The sequence below is a fragment of the Crocodylus siamensis genome, chromosome 4 (genome assembly GCF_052110815.1).
Source record: "Crocodylus siamensis isolate JL-2025a chromosome 4, ASM5211081v1, whole genome shotgun sequence".
Taxonomy (NCBI): domain Eukaryota; kingdom Metazoa; phylum Chordata; order Crocodylia; family Crocodylidae; genus Crocodylus; species Crocodylus siamensis.
The window spans coordinates 102683095-102700466 of NC_143398.1; the positions used below are offsets into that span (position 1 = coordinate 102683095).

Here is a 17372-nt window from a genome sequence, read left to right on the forward strand (position 1 = left end):
ATCTGGAGAGAGCAGATCACGGGATTCTGCCCCAAGAGCAGTGACAGCTAGAGATGTCATGTCTAAGTGGCAAGCCATTAGGAGCTCAGAGTTGTCTTTAATGAACTATGACTCCCTCAGAATCACGTCTATCCTTATTTTCCCACTGTCATTCCCTACCCTGTATTGACAATTGCTTTTTAATTTAGGGCCTGATTCTGAAAAGTTTTTCCTGAAAGTAGTGTTTCCTACATACATGTGTCAAACTGCATTACCTTTTCTAAGCAAATTCTTCTAGGAATGATGTGCATTACTCCAGTCTCCTCCCAGCTCACCCATCTCTTACCTCACCTGATCCCTCCCTGCATTGGGTCCCTAACATTTCTTCTATGAAATGTAGAAGAGGCATAAAGCAGATATCATAGAAGAGACTGAGACACCCTTCCTTGTATGAGGAGGAAGGCTCTGAGGTCTGCAGGCCCCTACTTTGGCAATGGAAACAATATACTGCACAGTATTTACTTGAATGTAAGATGACCCCCCAATAATTAGATTCTATACCTGGAAAATGTTTAAATTTGTTATAATTTTCCAGGTATAGAGTCTAACTATTGGAGTTTTGCCTTGAATTTGTCCCCCTCCAACTGCTAAAGCAGGGAAAATAAATCTGGGGGGGTCAGGTAGCCCCCTTACCCTCTGCTCTATCACCTTCTTCCCCATCTTCATCCTTACTGTCAGACCCTGCTTTCTATGAGCATATGGAAATAGGGGGCAAACCTGAAAGCACTGACCTTGAAATAAAAATACCTGTAGTAATCTGCATATAGGCAAATAATTACAGGTACCCAAAGACTTAGCTCATCTAGAATTGATACATTTTACCTTTTTTGAAATTGCTGCAAGTTTTAGCACAGGTACTCTATAAACACACTTTTAAGCTGCACTTTTGTACCTACTGATGTATAATACAAACTGGGTGTATTTACATGTGTGCTTTACTATGGAGTTGATTAATTAGCTCCATAGTAAAGGGTCACAGTCTTCACATTTGCTGGTATTGGGGCACAATAAATTAACTCTGCCATAGGATAGTACTGTCTGAAACAGTACTATCCTACAGTGGAGTAATTTGTTCTGCTGAAATGCATGTGTAGATGGTGACAGGGGCTGGCTGGGGCATGAAGGTGCTAAAGTGCAGGGGGTGCCTGCTGCCTAGCCCTGTACTTTAGCACCTTCATGCCCCAGCTAGCCCCTCCGCTGCCTGACACCACCACCCAGAGCACAGGGCTGACCCCCTGGGCTCCCTGCCAGCCTGGGACTACTCCACCCTGGATAGAGGGGTTGCAGTCCCAGGCGCATGTGTAAATGCTGCACCCAGGAGCAGTTTTCTCCAGTGCAAACTGTGTCAGAGTTTATGATGTTATCTTAATGGCATGTGATATTAGTCCAAAGCCAAAAGGTTCAGGACTTATCATATATATAGTTAATAGGACTAGGTCCCAAGAGAGTCAACAGTATTTCAAGCATGGTGACCCCAAAGCTTGTATGTACTTCAGATATTGCCCTCAAAGGATCCATGTGCCAATTAGCCCCCACTCATGACTGGAGCTATGTGTTCTTGTCATAAATCTTGGGATCCTCCCAAACTTTATATGCAGATAAAGTGGTCTGGCTCCACCTCATGGAGGGTGTGGCCACACTAATCATATATGACAGGCTAAGAGAGGGGCTAACAGAGGGATTCTGGGTGAACTGCTTGGGGCCCTGTTTCTTCACATTGGTGAAGAAACAGGAATCATTGGAAATGAGAAAGAAAGGCACAGCTCAGCTGTGGGAGTGAAGAGGAAGTAAAAATGTATTTAGTGTAGTGGCTCCCCATAACTTGAAAAAAGAGTTGATGCAGAGGGAGAACTGTGTTTAATGGACACCATCGTACATCTTATTCAGATGGGTTGCAATAAAGTATTCTTGTGGTATGATTTGCCCAATATGGGCTCTGTGCTTTATAGTCATGCTCAGTGTTGGCTGCATTTAATCAGTTCCATAGTTGATTTCCATTACTGAGAACATGCTGTTTTTAGCAGCAGTATAATGATAGGCAGTGTAACTGATGAGCTACAATGTACATTTATAAATTGTTCTTATAAAAGATTTTCTAATTCAAATGGCTAATGAGATGAGATTCTGATAAACAACACACCATAGAAATACAATATGTGGCAGTCACATAGCTTTTAAAAAATATGGGTAATGATTTGAAAAATTAATATTCAGTTTTCTAGTAGCTTTTAACCAGTTGTCCTTTATATTTCAGTTAATCAGATCTTACTAGTCCTTCTTGTTTTGACTGTCTGTGTCATTCTGTATAATAAAGTTCACAGAGTACCTTCTACATTAAAGAATGAAACAGGTAAGTAGGTCATGATTCTAGTCTGTTTTTTATACTGAATTCACTATCATTACATCTGACTGGTGGCTTCTGTTCCTGGTGTAACAAAGTATTTAGGAATTTATAGTTGAATTACATATGCGATTTGGATATAATCTGGCATGCAGAACTTTTAATTTCTAGATCCCTTGATTAGCATAATAGCAAATCAGTCATGGCTAAGAATCTTCATTCTGATTCAGGGTCTGGTCCAACTCTCACAGAGGTCAATGAGTTTTTCTTCCTTTGACATCTGGGGTGGACCATAACCTCAATTTTGTGCAGATGCAAACAGAGAAGTTCACTGGAAATAAATTGTGATGAGAATCTTCCTATTTGAAATAAACTGAAACTACCAACTCATTTCCAGTAGGTCACCAATCACCAGGTAACAACCAGTTAGAATCAACCTGACCAGTGACTGGCTTGTCTACAATTTAAGGTTTTGCTGCTATTCTAGTATAGTTCATGTGGCAAAACCCTTTAATGTTGACATACTTATACTGGTATAAAAGTCCATATGCTAATGTAATGTCTTACATCTTGGGGAGAGAGATAAAGATAAATTGGTATAAATAAATGTTATTTCAATAGCATCTATACCACGACTTTTACTGTTATAAGTAAGTTGCTAAAATTAACATCCCTGACAGTTATACTAGCAAAACTTTTAACTGTAAACTAGGCTTTATTTTTGTATTTACTTAGTAGGAACAGGGCTCATAGCGGAGTTTACCAGTGACTTTCTGGTCGTGCAAAAATGTTGTATTGTTAGTTTGTAGGTTATACGACCTGAGGACAAGTTCTGTGATAAATAGTCACTGATTTCTGCGGAGTAATTTGCAGTTTTGCTATATATAGCTCATTTGGAGAATGGTGAGGAAATGGAAGAAGAAATACCCGTGGTGATATGTGCTGCTGCAGGCAGAATGGGAGCAGTTATAGCAGCAATCAATAGCATATACAGTAACACAGATGCTAATGTTTTGTTCTACATCGTTGGGCTAAAGAACAGCATTCCACATATCAGGTAACAGCGTTTGCCAAATATATTATTTTAGTGCTTAATTAGGGTCTGAATGGCATTGGCCTTTGTACTGGGCAGGGGCAGATTAATGCATGGGCCTGAGAGGCCCCCCAGGGGCTCCAGCTAATCAGGGGCCCCCTGGGACACCAGGGGCATCACAGCCCAGGCAGGCATCCTGACCATGGGCATCCAAGGCAGGCAGCGCATGCCTCCTCCCCTCTAGCCAGGCCAGCGCTAGACGCTAGGAGGTAGGCACAGGGCTCCATGTGGATAGTGGCAGCTTCCCAGGGCTGTTTGTTGCCAGGAGGCCCCGTGGGCAGCCCTGCTCCCACTCCTGCTCTCCGCTATCTGTAGGCAGCCAGCAGCACTGGTGCTTCTGGGACAGGACAGGATGGGACAGCCGCACCCCACCACAGCTGGAAAAGGGGCGGGCAGGCAGCTGGGGGCAGCCCAGAGCCCATGCCACCCCTTCCTCCCTCCCCCAGCTGACCCTAGCTCCAGCCCAGGCCTTGGCCCTGGCCTGTTCTGCAGCACTGGGGATTGCAGGCCCAGCTATGCAACACCCACCAGGCGGAGGAGAGGCTGGGCCAGATTGGAGCTGGGGCTGCTTTTACCTCAGTGGTGCTTGCACCTTCTGGCTCACCCCAGATGCTCCAAGGAAGCTGGGCAGGCCGAGCTGGAGCAGAGGAAACCTGCCCTCATCTAGTGGGGGGGTGTTTCCAATTTTCTGTTTGCCCAGAGCCCCAGTAAATCTTAATTCACCACTGGCACTGGGGCACAGCACTGGAGGAGGCCCAAGGTGTTGTTCCTTCTCCTTGTGTAAGGGCCAGTAACAATTGCTCTCTTTATGGTCCTCTGCACAAAGAGACTACTGCCTCCTTGCCTTGCTTGGGACAGAAGCCACCCCAGAAAAGCAGCATAGAATAGCTGGACCATAACCATTCCCCAGCGTCTTGCACTAACCAACTGCAGACAGATGAGTTTTGCATTACTCATTATTTAGGGCTGTATTGTAACTATCAGAGTATAGGAACACACAAAGTAGGACTACTACAAGAAAAAAAGAGGGTTAAAGGTCATAAATAGGACTCCAACCATGACTGTACTAAAAACAGATCTTGGGGGATAAAAAGTAGGTGGAAAAAGGTGAACCCAGGTGGGACTTAGGAGGGATCCCAACAACCTCAGGCCATTGTACTGAAGAATCTAATTGTTTCAGACTGACAATCTATTGTAGTTATACAGCACTCATTACTGTATTTTCTTTACAGTATTTATATTATTTATAATTTATGTTCCCAATACGTGTGTGAGAGAGGAAGTAATATTAATTCCATTTTTTAATAGTGGAGAACTGAGGCACAGAGAGATTAAAGCCAGATTAGAAAAGGTATTTAGGCACCTAATGTGAATTAACTTCAGCAGGAACCAGGTGACCAAATACTGCTAAAATGCTGAGCCCAAATAATTTGCTCAAGATAATACAGAAAATCTGTATTCAGGGAAGATCAGGGAATTGAACCCCAGCTGAAATAAAGACACAGGAAATGGCCTCAAGTAGGGCTGGTTAAAAAGAAGAATCTTTTTTTTTCCAAATGTTCCCAGAAAGTTTTCTTTTTAATTCTAGAATGTTAGCATCATATTCTTATTCTTAATCTGGCCAGCTCCAGTCTTAAGTAGAGCCAAGACCTATGCCATGAGGCATTTGGACATCTAACACTGAAGAATTTTGGGAATTCCATAACAACTTTTTTTTTGTTTTTTTTTTCCACTTCAGACAATGGATTGAAAATTCTAAACTGAGAGAAATAAATTTTAAAATTGTGGAATTCAACCCTATGGTACTAAAGGGAAAAATCAGACATGATGCATCACGCCCCGAGCTGCTCCAACCAGTGAGTAAACAAATGCCATGTCACACTGTCTAAGATTGAAGGGCAGGTTTACACATGCACTTTAATGCACATTAGCTTATTTTAATGTGCATTAAAGCATCACAAAAATGGTGCTATTTAGTTAATGTGCATTGCAATAGGTTAGTACGCATTAAGCATTGCTTAAAAACCATGGGCACCTATACACATACAGCAAGGCTGCTTTGATGCGCTGTAATTACAGTGTTTTGGAGCAGACTCAACTGAGTGTGTTGGAGCATGGTAATTACTGCACTCCAGCAGACTCCAGTATCACATGTATCATTGTCCCTGTGCTGAAAAAATGGTGATGGGGGCACTTTAACTAAAGGTCATTGAACAAGCTTTAGTTACAGCGCTGCCACCATTTTTCAGTGCAGGAATGCTGATACATGTGATATTCCAGGTACTTTCATCACAGCGGCTCTTGGAACCGCTCTAATGAAAGCGCTCCCTGCCCCACCAACTCCCAGAGCATGTGTATAAATGCCCCGAGCTCTTTAGTTAATGTGCATTAAGACAGCCTGATAGGCATTGTCTTAGTACCTCACAATGGAGGTACTAGATTTAATTCACATTAACTAAAGCATGTTAATGTGCATGTAGACATGCCCAAAATGCTCTTTAAAGGTTGATGATTTTTGAAAACTTTTCCCTCCTCATGCAGGACTGCAGGGGTGCTGAATGAGCTGCATTACTTTGTAACACCCTTATTGTTCTGTACTGAGTGGCCTAGCCCTCCACCAGTAGTGAGTGCCTCCAACACCACATTGCACTTCTGCTCTTTCCTGGGGTACAGTTCCCCTTTCATATGCTGTATTTGATGATTCTAAGAAGATCTGACTAGGCTAAATCCTAGTCTGACCTGACTAAATTATGGCTATGGCATATCCTTAGGCTAACCAGCTGGGGGAACAGGTACTTTAGAAGTTGCTCATAAAAATTACCTCACTTTTGTTGTAGTGCAATGGAATAATCAGTGTTATTGCTTTGTCTTCCATAACTTTGTGTCCTAATACATCACTCAGAAAAAAGACCAGCTGCTAAATGTTGAGGAAGCAGTCAAAGGAAAAGCAAAGAGATCACTACATGAAAATTTCTGCTAGTTTGCCCATCTCCTCATATGGCTGTTTTCAACTAGAGACTTTAAACTCTTGTAACTTTAAGAATTTAAACATAGTTTGGGAGAGGGAAAGATCAAAGATGGTATAATTTCTTAGCTGGTGGTGTTCTGGTAATGCTGAAGGCTGCTTTAAAATACAGCAGCTGCCCGTGACCACAATACACCAATTCAGAAGACAAGAGAGAAGCAAGGGTTTTTTTTTGGTGATATCTTTCATTGGAACAACTATAAAGATGGCAGAGATGTTGTAGCATTCAAAGATATCACTGGAAAACTTTTGCTTCTTGCATATTTCTTGCACCATTACAGTTACAAGAACACTTCAACCCTACTGCAGAAGACAGAGACTTCCAGGATGCAAAGTAGTAGCAGTTTGTCCTTTTTCCTTCTGATATGCCCCCTACTTCTTCAGTAGAAACTGCTGTGCCATATATATGCTACTAGAAGGGCACATCTACATGAAACGCGTTAATTCACATTAGCCTAATTGAATGTGCATTACAGGTGTGTGTCTATACATGCATGCCCTTAATGTGCATTGAAAATGGCAAAATTAGGTTAATCATGCCTAAATTTGATACCTGCAAATGCAGGTATCAAACTTAGGTACAATTAGTTAAAGCACATTAATGCACATGTAGATGCAACCTGGCACTATAGTGCTGGGTCTGCTCAGCCACTAGGGGCACATGGCAAGGCTGCAGGGACTTGACATTAACTTTAGTGCCAAGTCCCTGTACGTGTAGGCATCTGCCAAAAATCGCTTAATGAACATTAAGTTTAGTTGCGCTTAAATGCACATGTAGATATGCCCAAAGATACCTTGGGGAGAGTCTCCAATAGTTACATTGATTGCAGAACTTTGCATCAGTCACGCTGTGAAAAGCAAATACAGAGCAGCAACAGATCTGGGCCACTGTAATAAACACTGGCCACCAGACCCATTAAGTTTTTAAGGCTAAAGTACCAAGTTACATTTCTCAACTTAAACAGCTAAATGGACTAAGTTGGAGACAGCTAGAAAGTGTTCACCTGGGGCTTCACTTACATCCTGCTGTGGCAACATGGGTCAGTTTCATCCCTTTTTGGCCTTTACCACTGACTTTAGATAGACTTGAATAAGGGAACAAAATGTTCCTATGTTGCTTTAGCCTAAGGCAGATATTTAGCAATCTTTATAAAGTTCTCATGTAAAATTCTGGAAACACTGTAATAATTATTAGGATGAGTTTTCCCATTGTCTTTGGTAAGGCCAGGCTTTCACCCTAGGAGCTTTGAAGGAAATATGGAGGCAAGTTTAAATTCTGAAACTAAGTAAATTATTATGAATAGTGCCCAATGAGAAGAGAGGCCTAAACTACATTTAAATATGAGAAAAGAAGTTCAAGGCTATAACCTGAAGCCACTACATCATTTTTCAAAATTGTCTTTTGTGTGTGTGTATGTCTAACAGCTGAACTTCGTTCGGTTCTATCTCCCTTTGCTCATCCAGAAACATGAGAAAGTCATATATTTGGATGACGATGTCATCGTGCAAGGTAAGCCATTCTCCAAAAAGTAATTTGCAGCATGACTAAAATCAGAGATCAACAGCTTACACAGTCACCAAAAAAATATGAGGTCTGTTTGATGCCAAGGAGGAACTCTTAGTAGGGCTGCACATATGACAGTTTCATATCTACCCTTCTAGAATATTTTAGGAAAAGAAAATTAAAGGGACAGCTTTTACTTTTGGAAGTTTGAGTCTGCTCTTAAGCCCAGGGATGCTTTTCATTTCTTATTGCAGATGATCCATTGTTGTGTATACATGGCCCTGACAAGCATCAGAAGTGATTTTATTAGCACAGATTGCAATATTAATCCCTAAATAGATAACTTGTATTTCCTACCAGTGTTTGAATCCCCAGAAATGCTTGTAATAGTATTACTCTGATTATCTACTTATTCTCAAGATAACAAAATTGAATCAGATCAAGGGGATAGAAAGCCTGGCTCCTTTTGTTTTGAGTGCCATCAATTCTTCTTTAAATCTGTGGGAGCTAGGGTCACTCGATACTTCACAAAACCAGGCTCATAGGGGTTTGATAGTTTGTGGTTAAGCCATAAAAGCTAGGAGACTATTCATATCCTAGGAAACCACCCCATGTCCATGCAGCAAGAGTTAACTAGAAGCATAGGTCTCTTTTCAGGTAGGTTTCTCTATATGGTTTCCAACACTTTTTCTTGCTTTATTATTTTACTTCAACCCACTTCCTTTTGCTTATTAGTTCTATAATTTTTTTTTTGTCCCAGGATCTCAAAAACATTTTACATATGTTAATTAAGCAATAGCATCCTTATGAAATAGAAATTTAATGAGCATTGTGTTTTGGTAAGGACTGAGAGAAGACTTTAAAGCTCCTTGAGGCAACTTCCTCTCTGGTATAACAGTATGTAGGTCAGCAGAATTCTTTTTTCGTATGACAAAAATGGTGTCCGTATCTTCATCTTTGTGCTCTTTGCTGTTTTTGTGGATTTGGGAACTCTTGGCCATCAGAGATGTTACCAAGGATCACTACGTGGAAGTGGCTGTCGTTGATCTCTGTTACCAGAATGATTTCAAAGAACAATTGTATTCATTTGTTTTCACCTTTTCGAATGTTTCCCTTGCTTTTCTGATCAGCAGTACTTAGAGACACTTAACTATTTAAAAGATGGTATTTTTGTTCTTTTTGCTTTACCTTCATTTACAAGGAGCTTCATAAGTTTCCTCCATATTAAGCCATTTGAAAATCTTGCATATAGATATGCCTTTTCAATAGAGTCATCATCTCTCCCTGTTTTATCATCTGTGCCATGATCTATGGGGAACAGATCCTGAAACATTCGTTTAGTCAAATTTCTCTTTAAAATTAATAAGAGTTTTTGTAGGGTATAAATGAATATGGATTACAGGGATTAAATCTGGAAATAATGTTAGTTATGAGCCTTCTGCCAAGCAGCAAGAAATTCAGTGAATTTTGGTGCATCGTATCAAAAGTGTTGCTTTTGGTTTTCTTGTAACTGGGCATGTCTACACGAGATGCTTTACTCAAGATTAAAGCAAATTATTGAGCCACTGTCTACACGTGCAGATGCTTATTGCACAGTAATTTGCTCTAATGGCCAGTAAATTTGCTACCTGTAAATACAAGTAGCAAAATTTACTTGCGATTACTTACTACATCGTATGGCACATGTAGATGGCTGACTGGGAGCAAACTTGCTCATGGTCAGCTGGGCAGCAGGTAATGCTGGTGGGAGATTGCTTCCTGTCTTTGGGTGTTGCCTGCTGCTGGGGCACTGGAGTTTTGGTGGGGCAATGTCTCCATGACCCAGCAGTGGGAGCTCCCAGCCCCTGCTCCCCAGTTGCAATCATGGAGCGGGGGCAGGGGAGATTGCAATCACAGAGCTGCAGCTGGGAACAATCATAGGTCAGGGGCTGGGAACAGGGTGAAAGCTGGGACAAGAGGCTCCAAGCTTCCTGCCAGCCCCTAGATTAGCACCCAGGGGAAGCCTAGAGCTCCCCCTGGCTGCTGCAGGGGGCCAGTGCAGGGCTGGAGGGGGCCAGAACAGACTGCTACCAGGAACAGATCTGCTCCTGTATCCCCCGCATGTGTAAATGCCTGTCTGGGGTGGGTTTACTTTATAGAGTAATTTACTCTAGGGTAAACCCACCCTACAACATTTGCATGTGCAGGCCTGCCCACTATCATCTATATCTTGAAAAAGGGAGCTTTTTTGAATTTGGAGGAAATTTCTTCTCAGGTTAGAACAATTTTAAGGCAGGTTAATTTTGAACCATAAGTAGCTTGACTTCAAATGTTGCCCCATAGTGGAAAATTAATTTTCTCTCAGGTTTTCCAGATACGTTCATGAGTTGCATCCATCAGATGATTAGTCTTTTATTTCTTAAACAACATTTTCTGTGTTTTGTTATGTCATGCCAATCAGTACCATACTCAGGTTTCCTAGCAAATGCAAATGGATTTACTTTATCAGTGGCAGAGCCAATAACATTAGGTGCTAATGTTAATTTGTTAATGTTGTGAGCCCAATTTTCAAATAGAAGGCCTACTATTAAAGAAAAAAAATACAATTATCTAACAATAGTCCAGATCAAACTACACTGTACAGGGAACCAAAGCACAATTCTAAGGGAGGGGGAAAAGAATAAAAATCTCTCCCCAAAATCAGAGACTAACTATGGATATGAATATCTATAAATGCAAGCTGCAACTTCTACTTCAGCTCATGTCCCACATTTGGACATTAATTTCAGCATGCAGGCACACCAAATGAGAACATCCAAATACAAAATTTCTATGTCCAGTTATAGGTCCCAAATTTGAAAACTGCACCCATAGAACAAAATACAGCTCTTACTTACATCTGTACAGTTCCTTGAAAGTGGTAGAAATATACCTACAGCAAATGAGCACAGAAAAGGTCCTAAACAATCTTAAGGACAAGTATGTGGAAATAAAAGATCCATTCTGAAATTCTCAATTCTTCTATTGTCAGGGGACATCCAGGAACTATACAACACAAAACTAGCTCCTGGCCATGCTGCAGCTCTTTCAGATGACTGTGATTTGCCTTCTACCCATGAAATGGTCAGAAGTGTAGGAATGCAGGTAAAACGTCATTTTTGAAATTCAGATTTTTTTTGAGATTTAACTTGATTTTTTTCTACACTTCCCCCCTAAATGACAGTTTTCTTAGGGTATAGATGCATAGTTTGTACAGTTTATTAAGGGGAATTTCTTTCTGCAATAGTGTAAAATATGTTGCTCTGTTGTGTCTTCTGAAGTGTTTTCAGCATTCTAAAATTGTGTTCATTTCAGGAGGTCACGTTTCAATTTTGTCTTCTCAAGATGTAAAGATTAATATTAGGCTTTTAAATAGTTGAGAAAGAGTTAGGGTCAATTTTTTGGGGCTAGTCAAAATATAATATTTGAAGGCTAATTTCTAAGTAGGACCAAGCTTCTCTGAGAGATTTTAAATATAGTAGCCTTAAAATATCCTAGGTGATGGACGCATAACAATAGTCAAGTTAAGATACAGAGAGAGTAAAGAGGAACAGGCCAACGACAGAGCATTGTGGACTATAAGGGAACTATAACATAGAGATAACAATTTATAATCTTCCAGCCTTGTGCTTCACACTGAAGTCAAGGCAGACAATAATATCTAGAAATGCAGTTCTTAGAGGTTCAGGTTCAATATCTGTGAATACTGTAGGTGTTTGAGGTAGACGCATATTTAATTATATTTACATGAAGAGCTATAGTAGATATACATCCTAGGTGTAATTTCCTTTCTTTCTAGAACACTTATATGGGCTTCCTGGACTACCGAAAGCAAACAGTTAGAGATCTTGGCATCAGCCCTAGCACCTGCTCCTTTAATCCTGGCGTGTTTGTTGCAAACATGACCGAGTGGAAGCATCAGCGGATTACAAAGCAGTTAGAAAAATGGATGCAGAAAAATGTTGAGTGAGTACAGACGCTTTGTTATCCTGGCTCTTGCTATGCAGTTTATAGTTTAATTTTCTGTTCACTCTTCAGAGTTGTCTAGACAGGCCTTTCTTCACGGTTTACAAGGAAAAATAACTTACGTTGCAGAATTTCCCACTGCTGAAATCCAGCTCTAGGCACCGACAATCATAGAAAAAGTAGGGATCTCAAGAGGTAATCAAGCCCAACCTCTCTTGCTCAAGAAAGGTTCATCCCCGTCTAAACAATCCCAGGCAAATGTTTGTCTAATTCTTGCTTAGAAATGTCCAGTGGCAGATTCTGCAGCCTCTCTAGATAACGTGGTCCAATGCTTAACCACCCTCATAGCTAGAAAGGTCTGATACCTAACCTAAGATCTACCCTGTTGCAGTTTCAGCCTATTATTTCTTGTCCTGTCCACTATGGACATAGAGAACAGAAAACAATCAGTCTTCTCTTCCTTTTTAAATTTGAAGACTCATCAATCTCCCACTCGGTCTTCTGTTCTCTAGACTAAATAATCCCAATTTTTCCAACCTTCTCTCATAGGGCACATTTTCTAGACCTCTAGATACTTATGTTGCTCTTTTCGGGACTCTTTTCAAGTGATCAACACCTTTTCTTGAAGTGCAGTTCCCCCAAAGTACTCCCCTGAAACTGGAGGCAGTACTCCAGGTGAGGCTTTGCCAGTACTAAATACAGTGGAAGAATCATTGGGTATGATTTCCATATGGCACTCCTGTTAATATATTTAGTATGGAAAATAACTCTCCACTTTTGCTGGGAGCCTCACAAATTGTAATGCAAACCAACTACAAAGGGGCCAATATTTGTACAGAATTCAAGACGACTGCTTAAACACCAGTGAAAAACATGTCTTTTTCTCTCCCAACTTCTATTGACAAAGAGCTGCAAACATGGGAATTCCTATCTGAGAAAAGCAGCAAAAGATTGTTCTTTTACAACCTATTTATGTTATAAATATACACTATAAAGCCAGGAGTGCAAGTTATCTATATATTCTTGGTGCAAATTAGTTGTAAATATGAGATAATCCCGTGCAGAGTGAGATTCAAGTTAAGTCATGGTACAGTAAAGCAGAGCTATAGTTAAAACAGGTCTTACTTTTTCAATGTTAATTTTCTGGAAGGTGGAGGGAAGGAGAAGGTTTACATACATGTGTGGTAAGTTACTTGTACAGCAGTAGACATTGCTGGCAACTAGCAAAAATATTCTCCAAAAGTTAGAATACTGATAAGACAAATAACTAGCGTATCTGTTTTTACCAAATGGTTCTGCCCTGGTTTATAGTGAAGATCTTATTTTCTTCAATATTTTGAGGGGTGGGTTTTGTGTTCTTTCCTCTCCACAGGGAGAACCTTTACAGCAGCACCCTTGCAGGAGGTGTGGCCACCTCTCCAATGCTCATTGTATTCCATGAAAAATATTCTGCTATAAATCCCTTATGGCACATAAGACATCTTGGTGAGTACATTTCATTTTGAAACACTATGGGTTGGTATTAAAGGAGGAGGTATTAAGAATGATTATATTCATGACTATGTGATTATATTAATTATATAATGAATTATTATATTAATATGCACCATCATATATTGAATGATTGTATTTCTATGGTTATACTGATTCTCAGTACCTTACTTGCACCTCAGATCAACAATGCTTGCTCAATGCTAACTTGTTTTCCTCCAATATTCAATATTAGTGGACTTCCATTTTCTGTGCCCCACAGTAGCTATTTGGGGAATTTTCAAGTAAATCTTTCTAACACGGCTCAATGCTTTTCTGGAAGATACATTTTAAACAAACAAGTTAGTGGGTTCAATACAAAGGTAGGTAGATTAAATTTAGTGGCACATGATATACCAGAGGAGATTAGATGACTTAACAGCCCCTCTGGCTTTGCAATCCAAGGTCTAGGAAGAGGCTGAAGGATAAATCAGTCACTTTCAAAAACAGTTCTGGATTTGGTTTTATCTTAAGAATGGATTACTGCCTTAAATGAAGAGATAGCTAAATAATGGGTATAGACACATAACACAATTACTACAGAGTGATTTATTCTAGATTTTATTTTATAGTAAAAAACCCCCAAACACTTGTGTGTGCTCTCTGGACACAAGTAATTTTTTCCAAGCTGCTGTCTGCAGTAGGTGCTATTACAATATCTATCCAATACTTGGCAGGTGGCTAGTTTGAGCTGAACAACTGGTTACCCAGGGATTAAACTGGCTATGGGAGTGGACACATCACACATTCCATATGGTAACTTTCCTACGTAGAAGTTACTCTAAGTTTTCAAAGGTTAGCTTTACCCTGAATTCAGATGACCTGCTACTTAGTAGGGCTACGTGTTGTGTCAACTCCACATTTACCATGTAGTAAAGTCAAGTTACTGTGCAGTAAAAGTCTTATGCGTCTGTGCCCATTATTGGAACAATATTTTATAATAAAATACTTCATACTGTGAAATAAGTGACCCAACTGAAAGGGTACTGGAATTGGGCTAGGATTGATCCAAGTATTTTGTATGTACTAAGCAGATGGACCCCCCCCACCCTTCTCCTCTACAGAAACCTGAACAAAAATTCCACTATTTAAACATTCAACATTGCAAGAATGTATTTTCTGAGATTAGGAGCAGACCTAGAAATGAAAAATTAGATCAAAAAAATGCTTGTGTCAGAAATAATTGACAATTAAAGTAAATTACTGTTTTAAGTTTCCATTTCCAAAGGAGGAAATCCTAGAGTGGGATGCACTGGTTGGGATAACACTTGCAAAAAAAAAATAATATTCAGAGATATTTTTTTTTAAAGACACACAGATTAAGTAGTACGACAGGGATCACCTCTTCCTGTGCGTAAAAGAATGAATACATATTTGTGATGGTCCAATATAGTAACTCAGAAATTTCAGCTGCAAAGAAAAAATTGCTTAGCCTTTCTCCAGTCACCTGTAGTGACTGGAGTTTTTCAAAACATATTGTCCATCTGTACGTTCCACTGTGGATCTACGAGCCTTATTTACTTGAGCTTTAAGACTTCTGGCAAGTAGGACCACCTTCCCACCCCGGTCGCACTGTGTTCACACTCTCCTTGTGCTTTTCATAAAGAATATATATAGCACACATTGACTGCTCCTCAAATGCAGTTGCAGGCTATCATCCAGGATTTGAAAGAGGTGATGAAGGGTGGAATGTGGCGGAATGGATATATGAACAACACATCTTGAAGGACTTGTTTCTTAATTTCTCTTTGGAATGATGGTCCATATGCATATTCCATTGTGGAAGACTCCAAAACAGTGTCCAGCCTATATTAGCAGTGAGATATTGGACTGCAAGTGGAATAGTGATTTTAGTAAAAGTTGTTCTACTGCAGCAGCTCAACGTGACACTTCAGTAATGGCATACTGTATAAGAGCCCTGGTAGAATATTTTCTAATCATTGCTGAAGGCTCCACTTTAACTGTATTGTAGGTGGTCTGGACACAACTGGACATCCACTTAGAGCAATGGCTCTCACTCAACCTTTTAAGACTCAAGGCACCCCTCAGAACAGGCTAGCTTTTATCTTTGTATATATTTGAAGGGTATAACTGGATGCTGCACAACATTATCACTGTTAGGTGTTATATATAAAATATAAATATATATATTTTACTATGGAAAAATAAAGTAATGATTCTATTGCAAAGAATTTGCAAAAAATACAGATAGACCACAACAGGTCAGAATGTTTTTGACACTTTGAAATCTCTGGGTTTATCTTGTAAATTTTGTGGGTGCATGAACACCTAACAGTGATAATATTGTGCAGCATCCAGTTATACCCTTCAAAACATCTTGCAGGACCCTAGTTAAGAATCATGAACTTAGTCCCTTGGCAGATGTTAAATAATAGCACGATTAGGATTTAAGAAATGTTATGTTCTATCTTAAACATCACACAGCCTGAGATGTTCTCCGTGCATGGCAGGGCATGCAGTGTTTGGGATAGGGCATATCATTCCTCTTACCCAAGCTACACCACTGTGGAGCTGTCCTCAGAAACAGGCACAGGGAACCCTGGGTCCTGGCTTGGGACTTGGAACTGCCCTTCAAGGAAACCTCAGAATATAGTGTTGAGGGAAGTCTGTCATCAGCACCTGGATTTTCCCTACTCTCCCCAGGGTCATGAAGCCTTTCTTAACAGACAGGTGCAGAAGTTAACTTATTACCATAGGTTCAAATGACAGACCCAGGATTGTAATAACTAATTACGTGCCTTTGCAGGACCATGTCCTTCCCCAGAAAGACCACCTTAAATTTCTATTAACTCCAGTATCACAGGATAGGGAAAAAAAATCAAGTCCTCCATCAATGGATGATGAGTTGAAATGGCGGCTAGATGCAGCTTGACCAAGCTTAAACACAGGTCATTCTGCTTCACCCTCAAAGGAGGTGGTGGTGTTCCTACTACACCCTGTGGAAAACCCAGTTCATTTCCCTCCTGTAAACCAAGGTATTTGTGACAAGATACCTCAGTCTACAGAAAAAAGCCTGCTCTACACTCAGCAGCCATCTATCATCATGTATGAGGTGAAGAGAGCTTCAGTCTTATCCTGAGTTCTTATTCCCAGGATAAGACTGAAGACTGATACTGGTAACTGATACTGGGAGCACCAGTGTAGTCTTGAGACTGTGGGAAGACAGATACACTCGTCTGGGAACTATGCTGGGACTAGTAGAGGCAGATCAGCAAGTCTTGCTTGGCTTCATCCAGTACTCTGGGTATCAAAGGAGCTTGTGGACAAGTATACAGTAGCTTTATGTTTATGGCATGAGAAAGGCAAATACTGATCTTGGAAAAGCCTCAGTCCAAAAGAATGTTGTAGAGGACAGAATCTTTGACCTGAAAAGTAAGGCTGGACTAAGAACGTAAACCTGAAGCCTTACCTCCCTGTCCTTTCAGGTCTTGGAAATAAAGGGTTTGCTCATGGAGCATATATGCTGGATTCACCCAGAGAACAGAGGCACTTGAAGTTGTTCAAGCCCTGTCAGAGAAAGGACACCGCTTAATCTGTCCCCTGTACCTCTCCTCCTACCATATGTACCATGGTCATATGTATCTATATCTATAAAGCAAAAAACTGCCATCAGGCAACACAAACCAAAAGGAATTCTAACTAAAAAAAAAGATACTTAGTGGAGAATTAACTAGGTTAATAACAAACAGCGTGGAGCTAGGAAGAAAAAACTAGTTTACGACAGCAGAGCACTCCATCTTAAGCCAGAAGACACTTGAGGGGAGCTGAAGAGCATGAGATGCATAGTCTGCTCCTAATGAAAAGCATGAGGGTAGGCTAGATGCTTTCATACTTT

The 17372-nt window shown here is 40.4% G+C and overlaps 1 protein-coding gene across 14 annotated transcripts in view; it reads left to right on the forward strand.

Annotated features, from left to right (window-relative positions):
* The window catches only part of GLT8D2 (glycosyltransferase 8 domain containing 2), a 59767-nt gene that overhangs the window by 12885 nt on the left and 29510 nt on the right, over positions 1 to 17372 (forward strand). For 9 of the 14 annotated variants that reach the window (XM_090043208.1, XM_090043210.1, XM_090043213.1 and 6 more), the window contains 7 exons: positions 2294 to 2389; positions 3269 to 3437; positions 5212 to 5329; positions 7924 to 8008; positions 11013 to 11125; positions 11820 to 11986; positions 13359 to 13471. In XM_090043208.1, the coding sequence (XP_089899334.1) occupies positions 2294 to 2389; positions 3269 to 3437; positions 5212 to 5329; positions 7924 to 8008; positions 11013 to 11125; positions 11820 to 11986; positions 13359 to 13471 (861 nt within the window). The remainder of the gene's footprint in view (positions 1 to 2293; positions 2390 to 3268; positions 3438 to 5211; positions 5330 to 7923; positions 8009 to 11012; positions 11126 to 11819; positions 11987 to 13358; positions 13472 to 17372) is intronic. The other 5 variants (XM_090043215.1, XM_090043216.1, XM_090043214.1 and 2 more) reach the window with 2 other exon arrangements.